The sequence below is a fragment of the Rhipicephalus microplus genome, chromosome 2 (genome assembly GCF_043290135.1).
Source record: "Rhipicephalus microplus isolate Deutch F79 chromosome 2, USDA_Rmic, whole genome shotgun sequence".
NCBI classification, from domain to species: Eukaryota; Metazoa; Arthropoda; class Arachnida; order Ixodida; family Ixodidae; genus Rhipicephalus; species Rhipicephalus microplus.
Window position 1 is genome coordinate 250,387,850 of NC_134701.1, and position 16,681 is coordinate 250,404,530.

The following is a 16,681-nucleotide window of genomic DNA, read 5'->3' on the forward strand; positions in this document are numbered from 1 at the left end:
TCGTGGCAGCAACCTAATTTTTCAAGACGTGTGCGTCAGAAAAACTATTCCGTTCCACGACAAAGTGACGCAACACATGGTTCTTGAAACTGATCGTGCTGCCGCTAAGAGAGAGAGAGAGAGAGAGCGATGGCTGTTTCAGTATAACCACAGCCAATTATAAAATAATTGTTGCGCTGTGTCACCTATGACGCGTTCCTTTTCACGAACTTCTGCGAAGAAGTGTTAGTCAAATACGCAGTTTTTTTTTTCTCTTACTTATTTTCTTTCTTTTCTCTATTTTTTTACATTTAGGAGAGAGAGAGAGAAAACAAAGGTCGTAGAAATAAAAGACTACATGCTGCAAACGAGCCACGCTTTTTCAGGTCGCACAGAAACCTTGCATAACTTTCAGTAATACTGGCCAAGAGCAAACCATTCAGCACCCAGTGAAATATTAGGCAAAGCAAAAGCTTTCCTGGCGTTTATTGTATGCTGAAGCCAGACGTCACACACACACAATAGGTAGCAGTTCGTAAGCACAGCACGTATCCATCCGTTACCAATACATAACCGAATAGCAGTCCGACGAAAAAGCGAGCAAGCGTTTTGAATAATATATGCGAAAAAAATTACCATAATCAATAGTTAGCAACAATTAACATCTTGATATCGTTAAAATAACTTCACATTACCAAAATATTGCTATTTCAGAGCTTAACAACGATAAATGGCTACTGAATGTCAAGGAACGTTCATAGATAGTGGTCTTTCAGAAAGTCGCACTGAGTTTTGCGAAATTCAAACGGGCTCCGCTCGGTGTTCGGTGCACTTGAAATCGCTATGGTGTAGTTGAAGATGGTCTCGCCCAGGTCGGCTGGAATGGTCCTGCAGTGATAAGGTAGGCGGTAGTCAAAGTTGCGTCAAACTACAAGGCTGTTGCGTTTGGTTTGGGCATAAAACGTACAGCCTGCTGTGTGTCGTCCATACTTCCCCCCTTTGGGACCACCGAGCAAGCTGCTATGCTAAAGTGACTCCACTTTCGTAGCCACTTTCAGTAGGAAGAATCGTAAGCTTTCAAAAATATGTAAACGGCAGTTAAAAATTTCGAAGTTGTTAAACAGAACCAAAATTACCTATGCAGTATAGCGCTAGCCTTGTTTCGAATATCAATAAATGAAAATAAATTTTACACGGTTTTCTATCAAGCTTGGTAACATAAGCACGTGAACATCTCAGGAAGTGACACGGGCTTAAAATAATTTTTCGAGCAATAAATGTTTTGCAACAATGCCCTTTGGGATATACAGACGAGGTACAAATTTCGTGAGCAAATTGTACAATATGCGTGCGTGTGGTAGACAGGGAGAAAAAAAATTAAGAAATTGACTGGGAAACAAAGCTCCTCTGTAGGTTTTTGTAACAATGGCAAAAACATCGCACACAATTCTCAGTGACTCTCATATGAATTGCTCACACAAAGCAAAATATCTGAAAATTCCTTACAATACCGTTCGAGTACATAGAGAAAACTTTGGTAAGCCAGGTTTACATGGCTGTACTTTCTTGAACGTACCAATGTGTTATTTGTGTACGAACAAATAAGAAGTCACCAAGTTGGAACGTTGATTTCTTTTTTCTTCCCGAAGTCTAAAGCTTAGCGAAAAAATAGTCTTTTTTTTTTCTCTCTCCATTTTTGAGGGAGCTTGCAAGTAAGGAAAAAATAACGATAGCTGCATGCATTTTCCAGTTCCGCTCACCGCGAAGGCTCCACGAAAGAAGCCCTTGCCGGCCACATCCTGTCAAAGGTTCGTAGAGAGAATTCTGAACAGGAGGTGGCGTGAAAGAAGGGGGCGCTTGTTGACAGGAGATGCCTTGTCAACTCCAGACACGCCTCAACTCGACAAAGCCACGTGCCCCGGTAAGACACACGCATGCATGATCTCGACCGTGAATGGTTTGTTCCCTGTTTCGCGTCCCACCAACGCTTATTTGCATGCCTCGCGTTCGTATTCTTCCGGCGTACGACGTCCGTGGTAGCTGTTAGGGTCCAGCGGATCCCGAGGCTCTGTTCAACTCCGATAGTTCGACGTTCGCGCGCTGTCACCTCGGCTGGCAGCGTTATTTCTAGTTTCGCGTCAATTCGTTTCATCCACGGGTGCACAAGATCAGCGCCGAGTTGCTCGCACATGAACAACGTGCTGAAATATGGAACCGAACGGAACGTGGCATGGTTATGGGACGAACCCTAGCAACAGCGTACCCGCCAATAACTTGAAGCGTTATTTTACCGCTGCTGTCTTGTTTGCATGCGGACTCATGGAGTACTGTAAGGTTGTTGAAAAAAGGATCTTGCTTGAGTTACGCAGTTTTTTTTAATATTTTAAAAATACAAATTGATTATTATCAAGAAATAACAACTGCAGTAAAAAGACGTAATCATAACAAACAATACCAGAACCTCAGAATGTTTTAAAGTATGTAAGTTCCGAGCTCAGTAAAATTACGCCAACTTCAAAAATGGAGCTTGAAACGTTCAAAGCCGGCTTACTACTATGCATGCTATAAGCCACGTTACAAGATTTGCCCACAAGTGAACAATATACTTTTAACCGCTAATAGCCACGCGTACGTCATTCTGTTTGGAGGTACGAGAGTATTTTTGACTGAACTTGTAACCATATACCCAGGTATTACTAATTATAGAAAAACAGCCATTTGGGCTGATTGGTAACGGTACATTATAGAAGAAGTTGGGCGTGGTACGTAACATGGACTGGAGGAGAGAACAACACAAGCGCACACTCGCACATTAAATAGTGCTAGGAATGTCTAACACATTTTTCAACTGAAAGATGCGTTAACCACCCCTCAATTTCCATTTCAGAGAAAGAGTACTGCCCCGCAGCGATGATCTAGTGGCTGAGGTACTCGGTTGCTGACCCGCAGGTCGCGGGATTGGATCTCGGCTGCGGCGGCTGCCTATTCGATAGAGGCCAAAATGCTGTATATAGGCCCGTGTGCTCAGGTTTGGGTGCACGTTAGAGAACTCCGGGTGGCCGAAATTTCCAGAGCCCTAATACGGTGTTGCTCATAATTATATGGTGGTATTGGGACGTTAAACCCCACACATCTATCTTGATTTATGCGTAGTTTGGAAAGCTGAAGCCACATGTGCAAAAGTTACTGAATTTCATTCGCCTATTACCAAAATAATGGCAACGCTTTATTTACAATATCTATCCCCTGTTTGGATTGCCAAGATTTCGCATAATTTTTTTAATAATGAAGCAGCAAATTAATCGGGACGCATGCGCACCAATCGAAGCAGCTAGCACGCGCGCTCGCTTGTGTGACATGGGTATATAAGGGCCGTGCAGCGTGTTTGACGAGCAACTGTGTTTGACCCGCCGCGGTGGTCTAGTGGCTAAGGTACTCGGCTGCTGACCTGCAGGTCGCGGGTTCGGATCCAGGCTGCGGCGGCTGCATTTACGATGGAGGCGGAAATGTTGTAGGCCCATGTGCTCATATTTGGGTGCACGTTAAAGAACCCCAAGCAGTCGAAATTTCCGGAGCCCTCCACTACGGCGTCTCTCGTAATCATATGGTGGTTTTGGGACGTTAAACCCCACGTGTCAATCAATCAAAAAAAGAGTACCTAAATTTGGTAAACTCGCTGTATACTAACATTTTTTTTGTTTATTTTATCCGCTTATGTATATATTTATGTTCTCTGTTCGGGCGCATGCACCTTGATGATGTTTGGTGATTTTTTGCAGCAATGCGATGTTCACTTTGTTTTTGTTTTTTTCAGGCGACAAAATTTATATCGTATGACCATTTTTGTAAACTATATATGTGTACACCTTCAACAAACGTTCAGTTGCGAGTGTGTGCTTATGTTGTTGTTCTCTCCTCCAGTCCGTGTTACGTACCGCGCCCCAGTTCTTCAATAATTATGTCTCACAAAAAATTTTACGGAACCAACTCAACGGACAAAAGACGGCGTTTTGTGTCCAGTAGCACTAACATAGTGACACATACCAATCATGTCCCGGGTAAAAGGCGTTACTGTCGACCACCGCTATGAATTTCACGATTCACTGCAAAATCACCCTCGTGCTTGCGTTCGGGTGGCCATTAGATGATTACGAATGACGTTAGAACTATTGCTAAGCGTTAATTGGCAGCTTGGCTAGGTGATTTGTGGGATATTTTGGAACCTTGAGGTGGTGAAAAAAAGAGTATGGATAGGGTAACAAAAAAAAAACGCAACGTCAGAACACGTTGTGTGTTTCTTCATATCCTGTCCCTGCCCTCGTTCGACAGCACGATGTGTAAAGATTATCCCGCAACTATAACCTATTGCATCCTTCAGAGGCAAAGGCAAGGGAATACTTTGAGCTATATATACATGTGCTCACAATCAACAGCGAATGCTCATGTTTAACGCCTTTGTCTTGCTTATTTGTTATTGATTGCTACTCTTGTGTGCTTTTTATATTGCGCCTCCAGTGTTTTGACTTGGAGGTACCCAATGTTGCCCAAAATGTTCCTTCGAGTAAATTTCTGCTATCCATCTTGATGTCAATTTTTTTTCTCTCTTCCGTTTAGCGCGTCAAATTTTCTCACAATACGCAGTTGAATGGCGCCTTGTCACGCCGCCCCAGTCTTAATCGGGGTAGACTTCTGTGTACTGCTCGTCTTATTAGACGAAATGACCGTCTGTTTCCCTCGAAGGTCGCAACAAAAAAAGGCAATTTTTTACCTGTTTCTTTTTCTATTATTTTTCACCACTCGAGTGATGTCATGGCAAGATCTCCAACCATGAGGTAACATGCAGCAAGAGGTATAATTCCAGAAAAACGTTCACTCTCTTGTTGGAAGACAAATTCACAAACAAAATAGTTCGCGTCTGTCTTACGCTCTTGTTTACTTCGATCTTAAAATCGTTAAGACGTTGGGCTTGAACTCTAGCTTGCGGTATTTTATCACTTTTTTTAATGCACAACCAATGACACCAGCACACAATGAAGCCAAGATTGGTTGTTTTGGATGTAGCTAAATGTAGCGTAATGATTATAAATGAACTAATTTGAAAAGAACTAAAGTCGACGCAATAACCAACTGACATCCACATTAATCTGCTTCAGTGCCAGTCAATTATTATACTAGTCAAAACAACAAATAACGCATCATTTATATGCTCAGTTCACTGTTGCTTTCATTGGGGGTGGATAACACAAAAGCGAGTACATCAAACAATTTACTTTCTTTCTTTCTTTGCAATTCAGATTCACAGTGACGCTATAATAACAAATTTGGAGTATTAACGCTCTGAAACCACGATATTATTGTGATAAAACCGCAGTGGAGTGCTCTGGAAATTTCGACCATTCGGGCTTGTTTAACGCGCCGCTAGATCTGAGTTCCATGGGCCTGAAGCATTCTCGCCTACATCGACATTGCGGCCAGCACGGCCGGGATTCGATCCCGCGACCTGCAGGTACCATAACAACTAGACCGCTGTGGCGGGTACGCGTGCAGTGAAGTCTTGTTGATGTATGCGCAGTTGGATTACTTTTCTTCCTTTCTTTTTGTGCATATTGGGTAACTGCAAGACTGTCACATCGGCGACTTTTTTATAAGACACAGCATCATTCCGGTGAGTTCCAACAATTGTAAGTTATGTCGCCAGTGTAAACCTGGCTAAGAGAACAAAAAAAAAACGCTCCACAAAACCTAGCACGATTACAAGCTAGCTAAACATTATAAAAGGCGTAAACCGGAAGAATGGCGCATAAAAAAATGGCGCATTAGTTGTGGTGAGCACAACCTGTGGTACAGGCTTTAATGACGCCAAAATCTTATGTACAGTACAACGGAGAGTTTCTTGACATAACATTCTCACCATTAACTGGCTCACTTTTGATTCACGGCCTTTCTGTGAAATGGTTGCGTCTTTTTGTTTGCTTCTCAAAAATGTTTTTGTTCAAGAAATGTCTTTTACGTAGCATGTGCAACCTTGCTACATGACTGCACATGTAAATTGAATCGATTTTTTTGTTGTTGTTGTTGTTGCAACACCGTCACGCTGACATGCGTGCAGGGTGAGCAGAACACACTCAAGCTTTTCCAACCAGCTTTTTTTTTTTTTACTCTGCGCGACAATGCTAACACCGCCGCAAATAAAGTTAATGTGACTAACCCTCTCTTGGCGAAGTCCGTCCAGAGGGTAATCATGCGACGGCTGAGCGCCCGCTCTTCGGCGTCGCTGTTGTTCCGGCGCAGCGGATCGCCGAAGACCAGGCCGAGGGCGTACAGCTGGGCCACCGTCTCCGACGAGCTCGGAGAGTCGTCCTCCTGCGACTCCGCAGTCGACGGATGACGTCGCCTGAGCAGCAGGTACCGGTGCACGCCGTTGTTGCCCGACGAGGCCAGGTAGTCGGCGAAGTGGCGTACGGGGCACACGACCAGAACATCGGCAAGCAGGTTGCCCGCCCAGTGGCTAGCGTTGCCCGCCGAGCCCTGTGCTGTGCCGCGCGCGGAACAATGCATTCACTCATTCTTCCTTTTTTCTTCCTTTTTTTCATGGCAATTTTCTGTATATTTTTAATACTTTTTCGCACTATAGCCCTCTTATTGAGCTTTCATTCATGTCACCAACTTTCCCCCTTTTGTATGTTTGTCTGCAGAACCTTATTTCGCTTTGTTTACCATTTTTATATATAGTAACAATGTTTTGATTTGCAAATTTAGTGTATAACTAAAACCCCCCTATGTAATGCCCGAACGGGCCTTCAGGGTATATATGATTAAAAACAACTAAAGAGTGAGTTCAGGAGACACTTTCTTTTTTAATAGAGAAAAACTCTTCTATAGGAAGCTTGCAGTCAAGAATTATTATACTGATATGCACGCTTAGTTTACTGAACTTCTCCCCAGAGAAAATAAAACGAAGCGACGTCGTCAGAGTATGTGGATTCTTGGAAACAAGTGTTATACATTAGAAAAGAAACTGATTTTCTTCCTGACAACCCTGACGTAGGGATATAGTTGTTGTAGTGATCGAATGCTCGCCTGAAGGCCCCGGGTTCTGATTCCGACCACAGGGTTCGCGTTTTTGATAAATGCAATATGCTAGAGGCCAGTGCGCCTAGACTCAGGTGCACATCGAAAAATTCAATGTTGTGAAAATTTCCAGAGCACTCCATTGCGCCTTTCCTCATAATAACACCGTGAATTCTGTTTGCGAAACCTCAAGAACCATTATGATTGTTTTCGCAACGAGTGCTGAGCATGGAAGTAGTTTAATGACTGCTTTCATTAAATTCCTACGTCTATTGCAGGTTACTACCCCTTTATGTGCCGATATGTCGAGTTATTTCTTTAGCTGAAGAGCGGAGAATTCATGAACACGAGTCAATGATTATATTAATCAAACACGGCACAATCCAACATGCACAGAAATCTGATCAAGAGTAGTTGCAGTGCCTTTTATATAGTGTACTGTTACGATGGAATGTTACAATGCTAACGTGATGAGACGAGGAAGACATTTTTGAGGGCAGTTTATTTGAAATCGCAATTCGCGAGTGTCGAAACACCATCAGTAGAGCGCGCCGTAGGAGCCGAAAGTCGGAGTTCTTAAATGCACTGCAAAAGCACGTATCGCACTGAGTGACGTGGGAAAATAAAGGCACTTGCTAGTTCACGCTCAACTTTTTTACATTTCATCATAGCGTAAAAGCACCTCTATTACTTTAGGCGAAGGCAACGAAAAGGAGAGTGTACCCAGCAGCTGGCCAAGTTCAGCTCCCCTAGCCTGCATGTTCACATGGAGCTGCACACCACTCCAAGCTTAAGCGTCTTAGTGTGAACGAAGGTTCACACTAAGACGCTTAAAAAGTCTATTTGCAGGGCTTCGTACACGAAGCCCTGCAAATAGACTTTTTCAGATAGCAGCGTACAAAGAAGCCTCAGTAGTCTGTAGAGCACATTGTATAATGTATTACGGTAGACAACGAAAGCTGATCGATACTAACCACGAAAAAAACAAAACAAAAGAGGCACCTTGCAAGTGAAGTCTGTTTCTCCTGCTGCCTACAAACTAGTGAAAGAAGCACGCTTTACAGAAACCACCCGTGGAGGTGTTATACTCGTCACGTCTTCATTTTGCGACGTAAGGCGTGGTGGCACACACTTGTAGCGTAAGCTACAGTGGCCGAGGTTAACTACTTTCACGTGGCTTATCGACAGCAGTGCTGCGTATTCAATGACGTCACACGCCACACAGCAGGCGTGCCGGAGCAGACCTGGAAGCTCCTGGAGTGACGTGTCACTAGTTCGCTGGCACTTTACTGGTCTGGGCTCACTCGCTAAGCCGTCCGTCTGTCCACCCATTCGTGCGCGCGAGTCCGTCCGTTCATCTTTTTATTCATCCGTCCATCCGTCCACCCATTCGTTTCGTCCGTTCATCCATTCGTCCGTCCGTCCATCCATCCATCCATCCATCCATCCATCCATCCATCCATCCGTCCACCCGTCCGTCCACCCGTCCGTCCACCCGTCCGTCCGTCCGTCCGTCCGTCCGCCTGCCTGCCTGCCTGCCTGCCTGTCCGTCCGTCCGTCCGTCCGCCTGTCTGTCTGTCTGTCTGTCTGTATGTATGTATGTATGTATGTATGTATGTATGTATGTATGTATGTATGTATGTATGTATGTATGTATGTATGTATGTATGTATGTATGTATGTATGTATGTATGTATGTATGTATGTATGTATGTATGTATGTATGTATGTCACTCATGCCACGTGTATACCATCATAGCCGAGCTAAGCCATTGCTAATTTTTGGGGCCCGGTAACCTCGTTCAACGAAATGACTGACCATTCACCGGAATTCTACTGATGATATAAACGCTGAGATTGGCGAAGCAATTGCTTATATTTGCTGACGAGAAAATGCTTAGGCATTGTAAATGATCGTTCACTTTAAGATTAACTATGTAATTTACTAGAAAATAAATAAACACAAAGTCCCTAGTACACGAGGTGGCAGAGAGGGCCCGCTATCCGTATGAGGAAAGAAACTCTCGTGCGAAGTGTCACTCACATTCGTGTAGTAATGGGCTATGACGACGGAGCTGCTGTCATTGAAACCCAGGTATTGAAGCAAGCTGGGCACCATCCTGTCCAGCACTGGTCCTTCTACCACGCCTTTCTTCTGCAAGTGGGACATCAGATACGGCACCTCGTCCTCCATGTGGCCCAGCAGAACGTTCACGCCTGTCAGCTGCGTCAGGGAAGGGCAGCCGTGCATAGGCGTGAGCAGGTTTGCCGGTTTTCTCGTAAAAAGTGACAAGGAGGTAAGAGAATTATTTATTGTCTCAAGACAGCGTGCTTCACCATGAATGAAAAAAATTACACCATATTCACTAAAGGAAGCCATGTGTGAATGCAAAGCACCATGCGTGCTCACTTGTGTTTGTATTCGTTGTTTTCGTTTGTATGTTTCCATATATATTTCATTTGTGTCTGGAGTTGTGTATATGTTGTGTGCCGCTTATGTTACCTCCTCCTCCCATTTGTGTGTACTACCGTGTGTGTGTGCCACAAAATAGACACCTGGCATCTTGTGTAATTATCTTACAGTCAGGTAATACTAATGCGTACTTCTCTGCGCCTGTCTCATTCTGCTTATACAATATTCATCCTAAGACAAAAACGGCACCAATTTTAAATCTGACTTTACATGGTAAGCGAACAAAAGACAAAGCTCTGGTGCCAGCTTACGAGAAACCGCGAGCAACTGGCAGCGCCACTTCACCTTATCAATGATTAAGGAGAGCCGTCGCTCACATCAAAATTCCAAGGGAGGCCATCGCGTACAAGAGAATTCCTACAGAATCCAGCACGTTTCAAAAGCCGGAATAATCTTTCACACACCTCATACGATGTACCATCAGATGAATGGATTCGACTTCCTCAATGAAGAATATACGTGTAACTCACGCGGACGAGCTGCTTCAGCTTGGATGGCGAGTACCGCAGTATCCCGGTGAACGTGGGAAAGAAGCGGGGTAGCAGCGCGTTGGAGTACAGTGACTTGGCGTTCACGCCGAGGAGGCAACGGACACCGTCCACGACGCCGCACTGCAGCTGTTGCACCAGCCAGTCCACATTGGCGCGGTAGTTGACTGTGTTGTCGTGCGTCCTGCGCAGTACCCACCGGCCAACCACATCGTAAGGAGTGGCAAGTGCTTCAACTTAGTTTGCTGAAGTTAGCAAACTTCACGCAATGATGCAATTGCACAGTAACGGCGCTTCTTCTATAGCAATTCGCGATGATGCCTTTGACTGATATATACTCTTAAAGTGTATTGGAAGCTCGAACGGAGGAAACCAACGTTAATTGCTTCACTAAGATTGCACAGCCAAGGCACAACGTAATCAATTTTCGCGATCAACTTAAAGCGTTTAATTATTAAAATGCGTTCAACGCCATAATCGAAACGGCTTGCCGTTATTGCCAATATTAAGGCCGTTTAGGTGCCACAACTTTGTTTTCTCACGTATCTAAAATCAAGAAAAGAACAGTTGGCCGTAGCCAAACAGAAAATTCATGGTCTCACTGGTTCAAAAAAGAACACTCGTCACGTGCGTTCTATACAACCTATAAGTGTTCCTTGGTTCCTCACCATAACCTCACTATCCTAGTAAGTAAAAATAGAGCTGCCGCTAGCATGTTAACCTTCCCAATGTAACATCACAAGCACCGGAAGTAAAGATGAAACCATTCTCTTAGTTAGTTCAGTTGGTTAGCTAGTTAGTGAGGTAAGTGAGTGAGTGAGTGAGTGAGATAAGTGAGTGAGGTAAGTGAGTTAGTGAGAGAGGTAAGTGAGGGAGTTAGTGAGGGAGTGAGGTGAGTGAGTGAGTTAGTGAGTGAGCGAATGAGCGAATGAGTGAGGTAAGTGAGTGAGTTAGTGAATGAGTGAATGATTGAGTGAGTGAGTTAGTGAGGTAAGTGAGTTAGTGAGTGAGCGAGTTAGTGAGTAAGCGAGCGAGTGACAAATAATTGCACTACATGACGAGGAAACCACCATCGTCACCTGGTGAACGGGCTGCCACTCATCAGGATGGCTCTGGTGAGGCGCGGTATGCCGACGCTGCCACGCCTCTCCCGGTCATCGCCTGCTGCCGCACTACCGAACATGTGCAGGCCGATGGAGCCAGCACCGGCGCCGTGTCCCATAGCGACCACGTCGGAAGAGTTCCCGGCGAAGCTGCCGATGTGCGCGCGTGTCCACTCGAGCGCCAGCAGTTGGTCTTGCAGGCCCACATTGCCTGGCGCCTCGGGCCCGCCGTTGTACAGGAAGCCGAGGGCACCGAGTCTGTAGTTGGGCACAACCACCACCACGTCTCCCAAGGCGGACAGGTAGCTGCCGTTTTTAATGTAAAAGGAAGGAGAAGTTTTGAAGAACATTGACATCACATTGCAGTCGCTCTAAAAATCGTAGCAGCGTGTGTCACCGGAGTCAGAATTGCGACAAGAGGACTAGCCTTTTTTTATTTTTGTTAGTAATCTGAGGTTTCGCGTGTCAAAACGGCGATAAGATTATGAGGCACGCCCGTAGCAGAGATCTCCACAAATTTCGACCATCTGGTGTTCTTTGACGTGCACTGACATCACACAGCACAAGGGCTCTCTAGAATCGCCTCCATTAGCATGCAGCCTCCGCAGCCGGGATTGGACCTGTGACCTTCGGGTGGGACTAGTTTTCGACGCCCTGACGAAGGCAAGCGCACTTGTCGAAACGTTCTATCCAGCGACAGTCCTCGTTCTACGACTTGTCATTACACGTTGCCATCTCCCCTATACTTCTGTGCTATTTCGGTTATGACCACTGGAGTTCAACACACAAGGAGCATTGGTAAATCGGGTAAAACGAAGGAGAGCCTCTCGTTCGTGTGAAATGTGTGCCTATGCTGGACATTTTACACGAATTTCGACATCTGAATTTCATTGATTGATTTGTGGGGTTTAACGTCCCGAAACCACCATATGATTATGAGAGACACCGTAGTGGAGGGCTCCGGAAATTTCTACCACCTGGGGTTCTTTAACGTGCACCCAAATCTGCGCACACGGGCCTACAACATTTCTGCCTCCATCGGAAATGCAGCCGACGCCGCCGAGATTCGACCCTGCGACCTGCAGGTCAGCAGCCGAGTACCTTAGCCACTAGACCAGCGCGGCGGGGCACATTTGAATTTGTAGGTTGAACGAAAACAGCAATCAGAAATGCCTTAGCTCATGTACGCACCTTCCCTTTTGGCTTACAGTTCATAGGCACAAGCAAACATGACAGATATAATTGTTGTGCACTGTCTCTATTAGATAAGTCTGCTTTCAAACTATTGCTGATAGCGTGGTAGGTGTATTACTGATAATAAGAAAATTGAAATCCTATTGTGAGATGTGGAAAATCAGGAGCCATCTTTGATAATCGTGTAACGTCAGTAATATGTTGTAACTTTATTTTGTCGGAGAACTGAATTTCGGCATGGCCACCCAGCGCGTAATATATGGCAGCGGTGCATTTCATAATGACGCATATCACATTTACTCAACCGAACGAGAGAAAGAAACGAATTTAGGCCGATGACTAAACATCCGCAATAGGCTGTTGCATGACTTTATTGACATCTACGAAGGGTATTTAAACCTTTTTTTCACCTAATTATTATTTTTAAGTCTATCTAGTCATTACGTAAAAAACGTTCCAACGGTAGTCATACACGGTCAATTTCTTTTCGGACTCCACCCTATCGACTGCACTCCATGCTCCGTAGACGACTGAAAACACTGGCTTCTAGAGAAGCTGGGAAGTCATTCCACACAGGACGGTCACAGACACGACGTGCGACCAGACACTCTAATGAGGCGTGATGCGTCAGGCGAGCGCGATCTGCCGCCCACGAGCTGGCGATAAGAGGTTGATCTTTTGAATCGGATTATCTTGCGCCCACACACAGGGTCACCTGGTGGTAATGGTTGTCCACTGTAGCAACAATCCCCGAATGCCGAGAAAGACCCGTTAATGCCACCCTCGTTTAGTTCGTAAGCGGCTGCAGGAAACCGCGTGCAAGAGACAGCAGCCGAATCCTGCATTTGCAACACGTGAAAGCAGCTATGGAAGAGCTGGACCTGACAGGAGGTGATCACTCTTTCACCGTGGGCATTTGCGTTTCTTCTACGGCGAGAAGGCGCCTGCCCGAACGCTGTCACTAAGACAACCGGAAAATTTGGTTGTTCTATTGTTTCGTTCTGTTGGTGCTGTTGCCGCTGTCGTTGATGATGTTGATAGAAATGTATTTGTTTTTGTCGTCATGGCCGTTGTTGCAGTTTGGGTTGTAGTTGTTGCTGCTGTCGTCACTGCTGTAGTCGCCCTCAATATTTTTGTTGTTACTGTCGTAGTCCTTAATTGTTGTACTCGCGTACTGCTTCTGTCTTCGTTGTCGTCGTTTTCATTTTCCCGTGTCTTTAGTATGCAAGGTCTCATTCGCTGATAACCAAACCTGGGCTGTGTGAACAGAGACGTTTTATAGAACATCTGAATGTTATTTTTGTATTCCTACTAATGTGAAGGATGGACCCAAGGTATGCTCAAGAATGGGCTTTAACTTCTTTAATAAAAGTTTCATATCTTAAAAATGTCTACTGAGTGACTGTGACATAAACTAACGACCTCGTTCGTGTCATAAGACGAGGTCATGTGGCATAAACTCCCGCCTCTCGCAGAAAGAGACTGTGCTTGAAATTGTTATTTCCAATATACCACAAGAAGACTGACATTATAAACAGACACTTATCTTAAACCCCCACAATATCTGTAGCATTTGCGATCATGACCTTAAGATCCAGGAATACCGGGCCTTTATGCTAACATTTTTTTTTCCTATTGCACAAGAGAGGAATGAATTGTCTTGTGTCCAAGTGTGCTATTCTATAACGAAGTAACGAAGACTTTTTTTAATTAGGCTGTTGCCCCCCGCTTGAATGCCTTTCGGCAAAATAGGGTATTTCAGAAGAAAGAAAATATCCTATGTGATAACTTCAAATCTTATGGTTCACCGACAAATAACACTGGTGCACACCGGGACACCCTTGCGCGCCCTTCCGTCGAGGCATCGTAGCGCCTGGGAGCCCCCGTGCGCACCAGTTTGATTTGTTTAAGATGCCATTTAAAGAATAGCTCAAGTTGGCTCAATTTTCGCCAATGCATGGGTGTTAGTTAACTCCAGGTCCGAGGAACGCGCACCTTCCATCGAGCGGGTAGTCCCTGTTGCTTCCGGTCTGGAAGAACCCTCCGTGCAGGAAGAAGAGCACCGTCCGGTTCGCGCACGAGGGCTGCCGCGTCGCGTCGCAGGTCGCCTCGGGCGTCCAGATGTTCAGATGCAGGCAGTTCTCCGACACCTCGGAACCAACGGCGTCTTCTTGGTAGCACGCGGGACCCGGACGCTGAGCGTTCATCTACAAGGCGTCCGTCGCAAACGTGATTACGTCAGTAGTAGTGGTTCTTGAAGAAGGGGAAAAGGCAGCCAATTTCGATCTACCTATCTGGCGCCACGTGCCTTGTAGGGGATGACATAATTTGGATAAAGAGCTTAGGGACGCCATAATGGAGAGATGCGGAAATTTCAAGATCTTGGGGTTACGTGGTATTCTTTAGCGTGCAACTAAATTTAAGTGCAGGGGCGGCTATAACGTTTGATCTCCGTCGCAATGCAGCTGCCACAACCATGATTCGATTTCGCGACCTTCGGATCACTAAGAGAGCACCGCAACCACTAGGCCACCATGGCGGGTACCTGTGGAGTATGTTAAATGCCAGAGCCGCTACCGGATAATTTTACAACTCGTGAATGGGCAGCGGCTGAAGGGTGATTCCTATATTTCACAAGCAAAAGTAAGGAATTGAATGATTAATTGAACAATCTTTTTCAATTGATTGATTCAGTGATTGGTTGATTCTGAGCACAGGCGAGACAGTCACATTTACCGTGGCGGGCGTCCGTGGCATGGCTTTCTGAAAGCGGTCCCTGTGCAACCGGGGCTCGGCGAAGGGCACGCCCAGAAAGGCGTACACTTGTCGTCCGGCAGCGAGCAAGCCGAAGCCCGTGACAGAGCCGAAGCCACCGGCAATGGTCACCTCGGCGCGCACGGGCGGCGAGCCGGGCGAGAGGAGCACGAGGGAGGTCAAGATCACGATGCCCGCCGACAGGATGGTGGCCACGGCACAAGCCAGATCGGACGTGGTCAGCTGATGCCACCTGCACGGTGCGCGGAGCAAACAATTCATGACGACAAAAGATAGCGTCTATATATGGTCTTATTATGTGGTATCCTTTTATAAAGGCGATAGCTTTTAGGCACCTCATCAAACGCGAAAATTGACCGTCGATGGTGTAGGCGTCCCGCGGCGTGGGCGCAAACACGACTCATAAGAACTATCCCACAATGACGTCATCATGACAACGTCACTTAACATCGCGTGCTGACGTCATCACAGCATGTCATCGCTCTATCAAAAGTGGGTCGACCGTCGGTCACGGAATCAGTGCGAAACTATGTTGGATGCAGCAAGCTTTTTAACGGTGGCGGGGTATGACCAGTACATCGCCTTTGAAGAAAAGCATTCACCGACGATTGCGATACTGCCGAACGCGAATTCTTAGCGCAGCGCCGTTTTGCGGCAACGCCAGCCATGTTTGAAGCTTGGACTGCCCGCAACGTATCGCCTACGCCATAAGTGATAATTTCCGTTACGTATAGGACAGCATCCACCGCGCTATTATCCGTATTTCAGCGTGCGAGGTACCCGCTACAGATCTGTGTGATGTTATGTGCACTTGGCTGACGTTGCATGTGGCTTATGAAGAATTATGGTTGAGCACTGTGCAGTGGACAAGAAGCGTTAAATTACACACTCGTTGCCCAGTGAGAATTGTGCTCGACTGGCTGTTATTTTATTCTTCTGCCATGCTATAAGACAAGTTAACGCGATTCCTTGCTCGATATGACGCCTGTATAAGGCCCTTTTGCAAACGAGTTTCACGCACATGCGTGGCTATGCGGTAGAATGCTCGACTGGCACGCAGAAAAATCGGGTGCAAATATGATTCCATCCTGGGGATTTTTTTTCTCCTTTTGTAGTGTATATCGGTTGCCACGTCGGCCCTATCTGTCCCGACGTGGGAGCGGCCCGCTACGTGCTAGTTCACTCGCCGACGGACCTAAATAAAGTTTTTCGATACCACATGATACCATATTGGTCACGCTACTGAAAGCGACAGTGATGGCGATGCCGTTGAACGCAGGAACAGGCGATGACAAGCTGCGCTCTAAGAGATGCCTTTCGAGCCGTAATGGGCGAATGCGTCAGGAACCTTATAGTTGTCGATTTATTACTCGAGCTTTCAGGTAGAAAATGAAACTTGAGCAATTATATAATGCATAGAGCCCGACCCCGTTCACGCGCGGTTTACCATGCAGTGCAATGCCAAACAAGATATCAAAGACGTCCTTCAAGAGGGCTTTATAAAATGGCTTTATAAAAGGCATATGTTGCTTCACGAATCAACGGACGCAAAAATTTTGAGAACCAGCAAAGTACAAGTGAATTTGATAGGATTTGTC

At 45.8% G+C, this 16,681-nt stretch overlaps 1 protein-coding gene across 1 annotated transcript; it reads right to left on the reverse strand.

Moving 5' to 3' along the window:
* Positions 1 to 434: 434 nt before the first annotated feature.
* LOC119169292 (acetylcholinesterase) lies at positions 435 to 9,268 on the reverse strand. Its single transcript, XM_075884753.1, has 3 exons — positions 9,095 to 9,268; positions 6,188 to 6,507; positions 435 to 867 (listed from the first exon to the last, which is right to left on the reverse strand). The coding sequence occupies exons 1-3, from the start codon at positions 9,242 to 9,244 to the stop codon at positions 735 to 737; spliced, it is 603 nt and encodes a 200-aa protein (XP_075740868.1). The 5' UTR covers positions 9,245 to 9,268; the 3' UTR covers positions 435 to 734.
* Between the last annotated feature and the right edge of the window lie 7,413 nt (positions 9,269 to 16,681).

What these genes read in the sequence shown, in the direction of transcription:
- LOC119169292 (XM_075884753.1), bottom strand. Translation starts at nt 9,244, where the DNA reads ATGGAGGACGAGGTGCCGTATCTGATGTCCCACTTGCAGAAGAAAGGC. An exon ending in TAGCCCATTACTACACGAAT is followed by an intron (nt 6,508 to 9,094) that starts GTGAGTGACACT and finishes GGCACAGCACAG; the next exon opens with GGCTCGGCGGGCAACGCTAG. An exon ending in ACGGACTTCGCCAAGAGAGG is followed by an intron (nt 868 to 6,187) that starts GTTAGTCACATT and finishes TTATCACTGCAG; the next exon opens with GACCATTCCAGCCGACCTGG.